Raw genomic sequence first — 12390 nt, forward strand, 5'->3', positions numbered from 1 at the left:
GGGAGAGGGACCCTGACTTCGGGCACATACAGGGCAGGAAGCCCAGCCTGTACTCGGAGCCTCTGTGATGAGGGAGGGAGGGAGGGAGGGAGGAGGTTAACCTGGAAGAAGCGCTATGTTACAGGCTACTGGGCTCCGGCAAAGATAAACCAACAAATAAAATGTGGAATTCATGGTTAGCGACAGAAGAGCAGGTACTCGGTTAGTTCCTCGTTTCATAGCCTCCGAAATCCTAACACCGTCTCCCTCTCAACAGACCCTTTCAAAAAACACTGCCATTCCCTCCGACTGCCTTTCGCGGATGCGCCAAGTCTGCGCTAGAGAGACTAACGGCAAGACAGTGGCCTAAGATGGACCCCAGAGGAGAAAGTAAAACTGCTGCTTGTCCTAGTCAACATTCCTTGAAGAATAAAAATGAAAAAGAAAAAGAAAAAAAGAATGCTCAGGGCCCGTTTGGACCGGACATGCTCTTGGTGACTACAGCCAGCACAGCGCCTCCTACCTGTCAAAACCCCTCAAGCATCCACCTCTGCCTCCTGCCGCACAGACGGGCCCACACTCCACCTGCACGCATGCACCTGTGGGAGCCCCCGGCCCTCCGGGCGGGCAGCATTACCTGTGTTTCTAGCATGCATTAACCGCGGAGAGTTTTGTAAGGCTTTATCAACATCATCTGAAGTCAAATGTGGAAGAGGAGCTACAAAACAAAACAGCAACATCAAAATGAAAAAGAGAGAGAATCACCTTCCTTAAAAAGAAAAAAAAGAAGAAGAAAAACACCCCCTCCCCCCAACCACGGCTGCTTGGCAGTCTCTCCCCGCCTGACTGGTTAGCATGTTAAAACCTAGACGGGGCCCACAGGTGACCAGGGAGTGAGAGGTGGGGATGCCAGGCAAAGCGTTTACCCCAGCGGTTCCGCCACCCCACGCTCGCACTGCGCCTGCCCCCCGACCATGCTCGCCGTCTGGGGAGCGAAAGCATGCAGCAGACTCTGTGGTTCATGCCTCTCACCCCACCGCGCCTCCCCTTCCGTACGGACCCACCATATCTCATGAGGCCAGGTGGGGAAGCCCCTCACACGTGGACGTGGGGTGTGAAGGGGGCCTGGTTTAGCGCGAGGGAAGGTAAGCCCATCCACCCCGTCCTCTGGGAGCCCTGCCACATGTTTCCAGATCACTGGGGCACCGTGGAGACTAGATAAGGTGAGCAGATAAAGCTTCCTTTCCCTGGGGTCTTCGCGGCCCAGGGGGCCCTGCAGGAGGCAGCTGAGCGCTAAGGTGACTGTCTGGCTTCCTCTAAAAGTGCCGAGGGCTTCTCAGCCTGTGTTCGCCCACCGCGTCGCCTTCCAAGCGACCCGCTCTCTCAGATGCTCTCTGGGAACTGTGTTAGGTGCTGTCGGCAAACTGGACGGAACCCTGTGCAGCTCACGCTAACAAGAGCCACACCCCAGGGGCCTCGGTCTGGAGCGGGGGCCTCTTACTTTCTCTGAGGTAGTGGAGATGGGAGAGAAGGATGTCGGCGTTGTAGCTGGGCGTGAGCCTCTGGAAGTCGTCCTTGGTCATCTTGCACAGCTCCTTGCCGTCGATGTTCTGGAACAGCAGGATGTCAACGTCCGGAAGGCCGTACTCTTTCACGGCCCACTCCAGCCACTGCCGCACGTGGTCCGTGCTCCACAGCGTGGGGTCTGAGAGGGGATGGAAACATACTAGGTCAATGCCTGGAGATGAATTTCTGGGGCGGAGTCAGGGCTGGAGCCAGGCTCCTGGACAGGGCACGACCTTGAACCATGCTCTGGGACAGGTCATGACCTTGAGCCATGCGCTCAGACAGGTCATGGCCTTCAGCCATGCTCTAGGACAGGTCATGACCTTGAGTCAGGCGCCAGGACAGGTCAGGGCCTGGAGCCAGGCTCTAGGACAGGTAAGGGCCTGTAGCTAGGCTACAGGACAGGTCACGACCTTGAGCCATGCTCTCAGACAGGTCATGACCCTGAGCCATGCTCTTAGAGAGGTCAGAACCTTGAGTCAGGCTCCAGGACAGGTCAGGGCCTGAAGCCAGGCTCTGGGACAGGTCAAAGAGAATGTCCTGGGGAAAGGCAAAAACACCCACTGACTCACACACACAGATCACTGTCCTTAGCATGAACTGTTCTGGAAGTTCAGGCTTCCTCCCCCACCTGCCCCGCTGTTGCTTGGATACTCCAAAGGTTCCTGCAGGGACGGGGGCGGATATTCTTTGCCCCCATTTACATCCATTTTAACCTTTTCACTTAAAATACATACGAATAAATGGAAAACTTCCTTAGACCATGACCAGTATCTTTATAGGAAATTATGAGTTAGCCACACATGTCAGGAAGATGCTAATTATAGATTACAAAACAATCCCAAATAGTATTTACACAAAATCCTGCAAGTACAGAATGGGATAGGAAGTGCAGGTAAACCCCGGCCCTGGGGGGAGCTAGCCCTGATGAGAGCGAGCCGCCAGCTACGCGCTTTTCCTGCCGAGAACATGGCTGTGCAGCCAGCTCGCACCTGCAGGCCCCGGGCTGGCCTGGCCCTGACTCACATTCCGCAGCTGTGGCGCCCACACGCCCACAGGATGCAGGAAGGCGATGTCTTCACGCTCCCCTGAGGTGAGGGAGGGGGCCTGGGAGGGCAGGGCACTGGGGAGAAGGAGCTGGCGATCCCCAACAGAAACACAGCCAGGGCGCCCCACCCTCACGCCCGGGGGCCGGGGACTCAGGGCGCCCACTGGCAGAGGGGCTCCTCCCTTGTGGCCCTCGGTTCCCAGACACCTGGGCCGGGAGCAGGAGCCCAGAGCTGTGACCCCAGCGCCTCTCAACTTGCTGTGGCCTCTGCAGGCGGCTGCTCTTCTGTTTTACATGTAAAATGCGAGCCCTGACCTCAGCCTCCGCACAGGCCCGCAGGGGTCAGGCGGCGGATGCTCTGGTCATGGCGAGGGAAACCGTCCGGCGTGGGAGTCAGTCATCCTACCGAATCGCTGTTTACCCGAGCACTTCAGGCCGCTTGGTCTTACTAACGTCCAGGCTCCCCACGAATGGGGCATGGCGTGTGCCGGTGAAACCCATTTTAAGTTTACAGGAGCAACAGTGATAGCGACAAATCTACAGACAGTCGTAGTATGTGAGTTCTCTTCTCTTCCCTCCCTCCCTTCTTTCGTTCATTCCCTCCTCTTCCACATCTTTTAAAAAAATTAAATGTGCTGGGTGACATTGGTTAATGACATGTAAGTTTCAGGTGTGCAATTCTGTACTACATCACCTGTGTGTTCCATTGTGTACTCACCACGCTGAGTCTAAAGCAGCGGTTCTCAACCTGTGGGTTGCGACCCCTTTGGCGGGCGAATGACCCTTTCACAGGGGTCACCTAAGACCATCCTGCATATCAGATATTTACATGACGATTCATCACAGTAGCAACATGACAGTTATGAAGTAGCAACGAAAATAATTTTATGGTTGGGTCACAACATGAGGAACTATATTTAAAGGGCCAGAAGGTTGAGAACCACTGGTCTAGAGTCTCCTTCTGTCACCAGATGTTTGACCCCTTGAGCCTCGTCATCCTCGTCCCTCCCCCTTCCTCTCCGATAACCGCCCCACTGTTGTCTGTGTCTATGAGTCTATTTGTTGCTTTCTGGTTTGTATCCCACGTGAGTGAAATTATAGGGTTCTTGTTTCATGGATATTTTTAATAGAAAGAAGTTACTTCAAATCCAGTGCGCGCTACTCTCACCCCAGCCCCTCCTGCACCCTCCAGGAGTAACCACTGATGTCTGTACTTGTGTCACAGCTATAGATGCCAATACTTCCACCTATCGAGTACATGCATTGTTTTCTGTTCTTAAAGTTAACAGCAGTGGCAGCTGACTGGCTTTGGGCTCTCAGCCCTGTATTTTCAAGATGTGCCCAAGTTGATGCATGCAGATACACTCAGCCAGCTAAGCAGCTCTCAGCACCCCTCCCATACAAATATGTCCAATTTACTGATCGATGCACCTCACCCCGTGTCTGCATCCATGCACATGAGAAGGAGTCTGCATGGTCCACGGCCTGGGGTCCATATCAGAATCACGGGGAGATGGAAAACCTTCAGCTGCCTGGTCCCGCCCACGGACGCCCTGACTTAATTGCTGGAGGGCAGCCCGGACATGAGGGTTGTGCAAAGCTCCCTGGGTAATTCCAATGTGTAACCCAGGTCCAGGCCACCTACCCCAGGCCTCTCTACTCAGAGTGTGACCCTGGGACCAGCAGCATTGCCATGACCTAGGAGCTCATTAGAAATGCAGAGTCTCTTGTCCTGGCCGGTTTGGCTCAGTGGCTAGAGCGTCAGCCTGCGGACTGAAGGGTACCAGGTTCGATTCCTGGCCAAGGACACATGCCTGGGTTGCGGGCTCGGTCCCCAATAGGGGGAGTACAGGAGGCAGCCGATCGATGATTCTCTCTCATCATTAATGTTTCTATCTCTCTCTCCTTCTCCCTTCCTCTCTGAAATCAATAAAAATATATTTTTAAAAGAAAAAGAAAAGAAATGCAGAGTCTCGGGTGCCCCCCAGACCTGATGAATCAGGGTGTGCATTTCCTCAAGCTCCTCGGTGACCCCCGTGCACACTAAGCTTGGGGGAGTCCTGGTCCAGGGTGCGTACCCAGATGAGCAGTTGCCGGGTCATAGGGCACGTGCCTGGTCACCTGCACCAGCTATGGTGGATTTCAACCCATATTCTACCCTCTCTCTCCATCAGCAATCAGTGCGCAGACTTGGCAAAGGCGGAGCCTGGCTCTCCTGCAGAGAGGAGAACATCTACAAAGACCCCCACCGCCCGCCGACAGGAAGGCGTGCCCACTGCTCCGCCGTCCAAACACATGGGAACAGCCTGTGAGTCTGCAAGCCGATCGTGGGGTGCACGGTTCACTTTCTCCAGCTTGCCAGGGTTCAGATGGCTCTTTTTTCAAAAAAAAAAAATGTTTTTATTGATTTCAGAGAGAAAGGGAGAGAGGGAGGGAGGGATAGAATCATTGATCAGCTGCCTCCTGCACACCCCCTACTGGGGATCAAGCCCACAATCTGGGCCTGTGTCCTGACTGGGAATCAAACCGTGACCTCCTGGTTCATAGGTCAATGCTTAACCACTGAGCCACGCTGGCCAGGCCAGACGGCTCTTGGTCACTGGCTCAGGACCCTGCTTTCAGGGTTACAACGTTCACGACTCCAGACTGTGTTCACAGGTCTCTTCTCTACTCTCCCTCATGGCGCGTCATGATGCTCACACAGACACGCGTGGAACGGTGGCCTGGACCCCTCACTCAAGTCCTCCTGTCCTCAGTGCCCTGCAGAGGACAGGGACACGGCTCAGAGGGAGCCTCCCTGCCCCCCTTCTCCCCAAGGCATCTCCCCATGACTCCTCCAGGAGACTTCTTTTTGCTTTGCTTTGCCTTGAACCACAGGGCAGGCCCAGTGTAACCACTGCCTAGAAACCAGTTCTAGTCACCCGGGGACTTCCTGCTCTTAGCGGCAGGACCAGAGTCTAGGGATGACACATAAACCCCTGAAAGCCACTGGGTCCTGCCGCCATGTGACAGGTCATGTCAGGAGGACAGCCCAGTCCCTCCCTGTGCCGTTAACTGGCTTCCCTCCCGAGCCAGGCTGCTGCGGCTCAATTTTCTTCAAGTGACTCCTGGGCAGGGCGCCAGGCACCAGCTCCTGGACCGGCACCGTCTCATCTCTGAGATGTCGGTGGAGCAGCCGTGCTCCTGGGCTCCGGGCAGGAGTATAAGCCGCGCCCGCCCCTCCGGGGAGCCCTGCGGCCACACCTCTCCAGTGCCTGCTTAAAGAATAGGTGCGCGTTCTCTGAACTACAACCCCCTCCCAGGAACTTATCCTGAGAAAATCGCAGAGGATGTGGGAAGTGATTTATGCCCACGGATGTCCTTTGTGGGGTGTTTATGACCGTGCAGCGCTGGAAACACCCTAACTGTCCCCCAGGGCAGCGCGCCCGGGGCTTGGGAAACCGAAACCCACACTGCTGAGTGCCTTTACCGGCAGGAAAAACCATCCGGGGTGGATTCAGTGGAAAAGTCTGAAAACGCTATGGCAGCAGCGTTGTATTTTGTGAAGGAAGAGAAGTACGTCCCGAGAAAGAATTTTGGAGGAATATGCAGCCAAGTGGCAACTGCCTTTTCTAGGGAAAAGGCGATGGAGATTTTTAGACTTTTTTCTTTTTCACTAAATGGTATCTTCTCTTTATTTTTTTCTTCAAAAAAAAAAAAAAGCAGATAATGCATGGGTTAAAAATTATTTATTAAAAAATTTTATCCTCCCCTATGTTCCAAATCAAAACAAGGTCTTATAAATGATTAAATATAGATTTATATGTGTACTTATTTGTCACAGTGTTTTTATAAAATTTCTTTCAAGGGTATACAATTTTCATCTCGGCCCGGTCGGTGTGGCTCAGAGATTGTGTCGACCTATGAACCAGGAGGTCACGGTTCCATTCCCGGTCAGGACACATGCCCGGGTTGCAGGCTCTCTCCCCAGTGTGGGGCGTGCAGGCGGCAGCCGATCCATGATTCTCTCTCGTCATTGATGTTTCTCTCTCTCTTTCTCTCTCCCTTCCTCTCTGAAACCAATAAAAACGTATTTTTAAAACATTTTTCATCTCACTTCCTTAGCTTGTTCATGGGAACTGCTTCATTTGAAAAGAATATAATTAAACAAAGTCAGGCAACGTCTGTGTCCTTTCGGGATTTGATCTCCACGCCTCTGCCCTATAGTTTATAAGTAACAATTATTAAAAAGGAAGTATGGCCCCTTGCTGGGGTGAATGAGGACGTCCCTCTCCGACCTGGGCACGCTTGCTCTGGGACTACTCTCCAGGTGGTGTGAGAGAGACCAGTTTGCAAGGGACAAGCCCAAACTCTGCCGCCTGAAGCACGTGGCCCTTAACTCATCGGGCCCTGCGGTCTTCCCAGACAGTCCCCACCCCTTTGTCCCACAGCCACACGATCAGGTGCCATCTCCTGAGCCAACACCCAGGCTTGTGCCCACACAGCACCCACTGCTTCTGCTTCTTCTACCTTCACCTGCACTCACCACCCCTGGGGGCTACCCTCCGTTGCTCTGGAGCTGTCAGTACTTAGAGCGAGTCTCTGGGCAGGGAAGTGATAACAGGACCAGAGGCCAGGCCCTGCCCCAGTGAAAGCCCACACTGAGCCCCATCCCAGCTCCCTGGGCCAGCAGGGGTGCTGCAGCTGCAGACGGAATTTTCTAGGGCTCAGGCCAAGGTGCTGGGACCCAGCTCACCCTTCAACTCCCCAGAGAGCCCAGTCGAGTCTTGGTCTCCTCTGAGACTCATGGCATGTTAGCAAAGCTTTCTGGCTTCTGTCCCACCTGCCATCACCGAGGGAGCTCACAAGGTCCCACAAGATTCAACAGGCCTTACCCAGCTGGCGTGGGTCAGTGGATGAACATCAACCTATGAACCAGAAGGACACAGTTCCATTCCCGGTTGGGGCATGTGCCTCAATTGTGGGCTCGATCCCCAGTGTGAGGTGTGCAGGAGGCAGCTGATCAATGATTCTCTCTCATTGTTGATGTTTCTCTCTCTCCCTCTCCCTTCCTCTCTGAAATCAATAAAAAAATATTTTTAAAAAATGATTCTACAGGCCTTCCCTCCTTCCCTGACCCACAGGTCTGGGCGTGAAGGAGAAAGGGGAGGAGGCAGCAAGGGAGCCCCCACGAAGCACCAGCTTTGCCCGCGTTCAGACGTGGCAACCACACCGTCCGCCTCCAGGTAGTGGTGCGACTCAGAGCCAGGTTTTCCTCAGTGGAGAGAACCAGGACCCGAGAAATGACTCCAACAGGATAAGGGCTGAGATGACTTTAACCCAAGGAAGAGTCACTGACAAGGACCACCAGGGTCAGAGGCGCCAACAAAGGAATGGTGAGGATCTCCCGAGGGAGGCAGCTACAAACACGACCCACAGCCCAGAATGGAATGTGTTGTCCAAGCAGGACGTGCAAGTCCAGAGAAGCAGCAACGGATCCCAACCGGAAAAAAGGCAAACGTTTCACCTGTGTGGCCTGAGTCTGCAATAATGGAAAGGATTTTGACAGAAGTAGGAGAGAAGCCCTGCAGTTTAGGGGAACAGCTTGAGCCCAGCGTCAGACCCACTGAGGCACGAAATAGCTCATGTGTTGAGGGAGACCTGGGCGTGGCTGGAGGGGAGGGGTTTCGAGGGATCCCAGCCACAGACAGATGAGGATGGAGATGAAAGTTGGGGTCCCGGTCAAGGGGAGCCCTGAGTATCCTGCTAAGGAAGCTGGACTTTATCAGAGTCATCGAAAATGTCTGAGGAATCCAAGAATGTTTTAAATTACATCAAGCACCACAAACTTGGTGACAAAATAAAAGGCTTTATTGGGGGTCAGAATACCCATATTTGGGTCTGATTCAACCATTTACCGGATGTCAACCTTAAGCTCTCTGGGAGTCGTTTTCGTTGTCGGTGGGGGATTAAGCAGTGAGCTGTTGGGCGACTAAAGAAGTAAGTGAGATAATGTATGTGAAAGCACTCTGCCAACATGACGTATTGCAGCGAAGGAACGCACCCACACCCTGGGCTCTGCATTGCAAACTCGGCTAAAATGAAATAAGCCATCCATTATCGCCGGGCAGCCTCTTCCTTAAACACAAAAGTCTGATTTATCACTTTATTTTAAGAAGCTCTTGGAGGTGCTTCTGTCAGATGAATCATGAGCCACCGAAGATAAGTGGTGTTTTCAGCCTCCAGTCCAATTGTTTTGAAAACATCTGTGTCATCATTCCACATTTCACGGACATCCACGCGGCGAATCCCGGCACAGGGGAGGGGACAAGGAGCCATCTCTCTCTCTCTCTCAAGCCTCTTATTCGCATCTTAGCCGACATGGTTAATATCCCAAAGTTGTACGGATGCTATTTCAGTATATTGGAATTTAAAGAATAAATAAAAGCAAAGCACAGAGTTCTGAACTGGCAATGTTTCCTGTACTGGGTGGCTGAGTGGAGAGGCAGTGGATGGGAGGAGGACTGAATTTTCTTTTTTTTACATTTCCCTGCAACTGGATTATGGCCTAGAGTTCTGAGGTTGCTAGGAAAGTATTAAGTCGATATTTAAATTAGCTGGAGGATATTGCATTGCTGCAGACATACTGTACACCGTCAGGAAACCGAATCCCTCACGCAGGCAGGCATCCTATTTCGAAGACCCCTCCTGGGGGACGAATAGCAAGCGTAAGCAACAGCCAACAGAGATCACTGGCTTGCATTTGAGCTTTAATCCACCAGAAATTGAATTTGATCTCTTTACAGCCTATCCTCAAGGCTGTGTCTGAAACTCTTGATTTCCAAACTTACGGGTGGAGGTGTTATCATTGTGATCATTATTAATTTCTAGCTCTATTGCATTTTAGCTGGTGAATGAGGTCATATGACATGGATTTTCTTTTATACTGGCTGTTTCCTTTTTTTTTTTGGTATTTCTGTAGATGTGTCTTGAGTGCTTAAAAATACAAGATCTCTAACCTTTGGATGCAGGTTTCTATACATAACCACTGAATCAAAATTGGTAAACTGTATGTAATTTTTATGCCACTGATTTATCAATTACTGAGAAGGGCACATTAAAATCTCTCACTAAAGTGGATTCATCTGTTTTTTATGTATTTTGAAACTATCTGACTAGGCATAGACAAATTTGTCATTGTCATATATTTCTGTAAATGCAATCTTTTTTCATTGTGTAATAATCCTCAATTATCCCCAGTAATGCTTTCTACTTTCTATTTCCACTGTTGTCAGCTTTATTTTGATTAGAATTTGATAGTATGTTTTATTCCATCTGTTTGCCGTCACTCTTTCTTTGTGTTAGATATTTTTGTAGAATGTACATAACTCATTTTGGAGTGTTTTTAAGAACTCTTTCACTCTCTGTCATTAACAGCCAATTTGGTGTATTAACATTTATTGTTACTGATTTAGCTATTTCTACCATCTTATTTTGTGTTACTGACCTTGCTTTGGTCTTTATTTCTCTTTTCCAAATGTCTGATTAGATTGATCTATTTTTCTTCATTTTTTCCCTTTCTCTACTGGTTTGGCTGTTTAACATTCTAGCTCTATTCTATTTCTTTACTTGTTAACCTTTAAACAAAACACATTTAATCATCAAATACATCCTTTTCCCAAAGAATGCAAGGAATGTAGAAATCTCCAACTCTCATCGTCCATCCCTAATCTTACACGATAATGTTGTCCAATGTTTTTGTTCTGTCTTATTATTGTACTCCCTAGTTAGGAAGCTGTGGTTGTCACTTCATAGCCATATCTCTTTAATCTGCCCTCATGTTAACCAATTTCATTGCTCTCACTTCCTTCTTAGATTTCACTCCTTTCCCCTTAGCATCCATTTTCTCTCTTTATTAAATCCTCTGTTATTTCCTGAAGGGGGGAGGTCAGTTAGCAGCAAACTCACTCTTTGAATGAGTCTTTATTTCACCCTCAATGGACCTCATAGATTAGACTGTGCTTTTAATAAACTTGTTTCATTTGTATCCTCTCAAGTTTACTTTCTTCATCTAAACGCATTATTCTAAAGAACCCATTGCTTCACCTGGCTACTAACCGGGGCTGTGGCAGAAAAAAAGAAAAACAAAACCAAAAAAAAGCGGGTTAAGAGCCCAGAAGGCAGCTAGAATATGCCTGTTTCTCCTGGTCCTGGGAGATCTTCCGTCTACAGCCCCCTGTCCTCTGATCTGTTGTTGAGGAGTCTGTGCCCTGGTTAACTGCCATTATTTGCAGATGGTCTGTGCTTTTTCCTGAGTTAGCGTTTAAGTGTTTTGTCTCTGCACTTGCAGGCTCACCAGAATGTGACGGCTGTGGCTTATTCTTATTTTTTCCTTCCCTGGCCGGCGCTTCCTATATTTGGGAACTGGTCTTGTTCATCAATTTTGGGAAGGTCAGCGTTTATCTCTTCAAATACTTCATCTCTTCCGTCCTCTGTTTCCTCCTTTCTGGAACTTCATTAGATCTGCATAGGACGCTACCCCGAGTCCTTCCCACTCCGACCGTCTCATGTTTTCCCTCTCTGTCACGGCGCTGCACTCCGACAGCAACCTCAAGTCTACTTCCTTTCAGTCACTCGTCAAATCAACTGTTTACCACATCTACTGAGTTTCTAACACTTTCTTTGAATCTTTTGTGTGTGTGTGTTTTTAGCAGTTCTATTTCTTCTTCTTCAAAATAATATGTTCTTTTCCAAATTATCTTATTTCTCTCCTTTTTGGTTCCTTCTTGTATGTACTTCATCATTTTTAAATCTATTTACTTTACATTCCCCATCCTATACTTCAATTATCTACCATTCTTGAAAGTTTAATCACACTAACTGCTGTTTCTGCTGAATCTTGGTCTAGGGCAGTGATGGCGAACCTTTTGAGCTCGGCGTGTCAGCATTTTGAAAAACCCTAACTTAACTCTGGTGCCGTGTCACATATAGACATTTTTTGATCTTTGCAACCATAGTAAAACAAAGACTTATATTTTTGATATTTATTTTATATATTTAAATGCCATTTAACAAAGAAAAATCAACCAAAAAAAATGAGTTCGCGTGTCACCTCTGACATGCGTGTCATAGGTTCGCCATCACTGGTCTAGGGAGACTGTCTCTTCTTATTTTTGTAATTTGGGGTTGCAGAGCCATCTTTGGTGGGTCTTTTCATTAAAAAAAATGTTTTTATTGATTTCTGAGAGAGGAAGGGAGAGGGAGAGAGAAAGAGAAACACCAATGATGAGAGAGACACAATGATGAGAGCTGCCTCCTGCACGCCCCCTACTGGGGATTAAGCCCACAATCCGGGCATGTGCCCTCACAGGGAATTGAACTGTGACCTCCTGACTCATGGGTTGGCCACACCAACTACTGAGCCACACCAGCCCTGCTTCGGTGGGTCTTTATCTGCAAGAAATGTGTAAGGCTCAGATGGAAGACATGCCCCTCCAGGAAGATTCTGTATCTACTACTGTCTGGATTCCATGAGCACCTTTCAGTGGTTAATTTCTCAGCCTGGGGTTTGCTGGGATACGCAGTGGTGTGTAGGTGTGTATAGGGATGGGGTGGGGGGTCGGGTCCAAATCCCTGCTCTGTGTAAGCTCAAGACCTCATCCCTGCCCCTCACTGACCTTTAAACCCCAAATCTCTATATTATAGGCACCGGTGCCCCACCCCCACCCACACCACCTAAGCTGACCGGGTGCCAACGTGAGAATGGGCTGCTCTGTTCCCAGTTCCCTCCTTGTTTTAGTCTCTAAGGAACTCACTTC

The 12390-nt window shown here is 49.8% G+C and overlaps 1 protein-coding gene across 6 annotated transcripts in view; it reads right to left on the bottom strand.

The window, feature by feature from the left end:
• ERG (v-ets avian erythroblastosis virus E26 oncogene homolog) overlaps window positions 1-12390 on the bottom strand; it is a 159071-nt gene that overhangs the window by 19353 nt on the left and 127328 nt on the right. For 5 of the 6 annotated variants that reach the window (XM_005861297.2, XM_005861298.2, XM_005861299.2 and 2 more), the window contains 2 exons: window positions 1481-1684; window positions 617-697 (listed from right to left, as the gene is read on the bottom strand). In XM_005861297.2, coding sequence (XP_005861359.1) covers window positions 617-697; window positions 1481-1684 — 285 coding nt within the window. The remainder of the gene's footprint in view (window positions 1-616; window positions 698-1480; window positions 1685-12390) is intronic. The other variant, XM_014535656.1, reaches the window with a different exon arrangement.

Source organism: Myotis brandtii, unplaced genomic scaffold (assembly GCF_000412655.1).
Source record: "Myotis brandtii unplaced genomic scaffold, ASM41265v1 scaffold147, whole genome shotgun sequence".
NCBI classification, from domain to species: domain Eukaryota; kingdom Metazoa; phylum Chordata; class Mammalia; order Chiroptera; family Vespertilionidae; genus Myotis; species Myotis brandtii.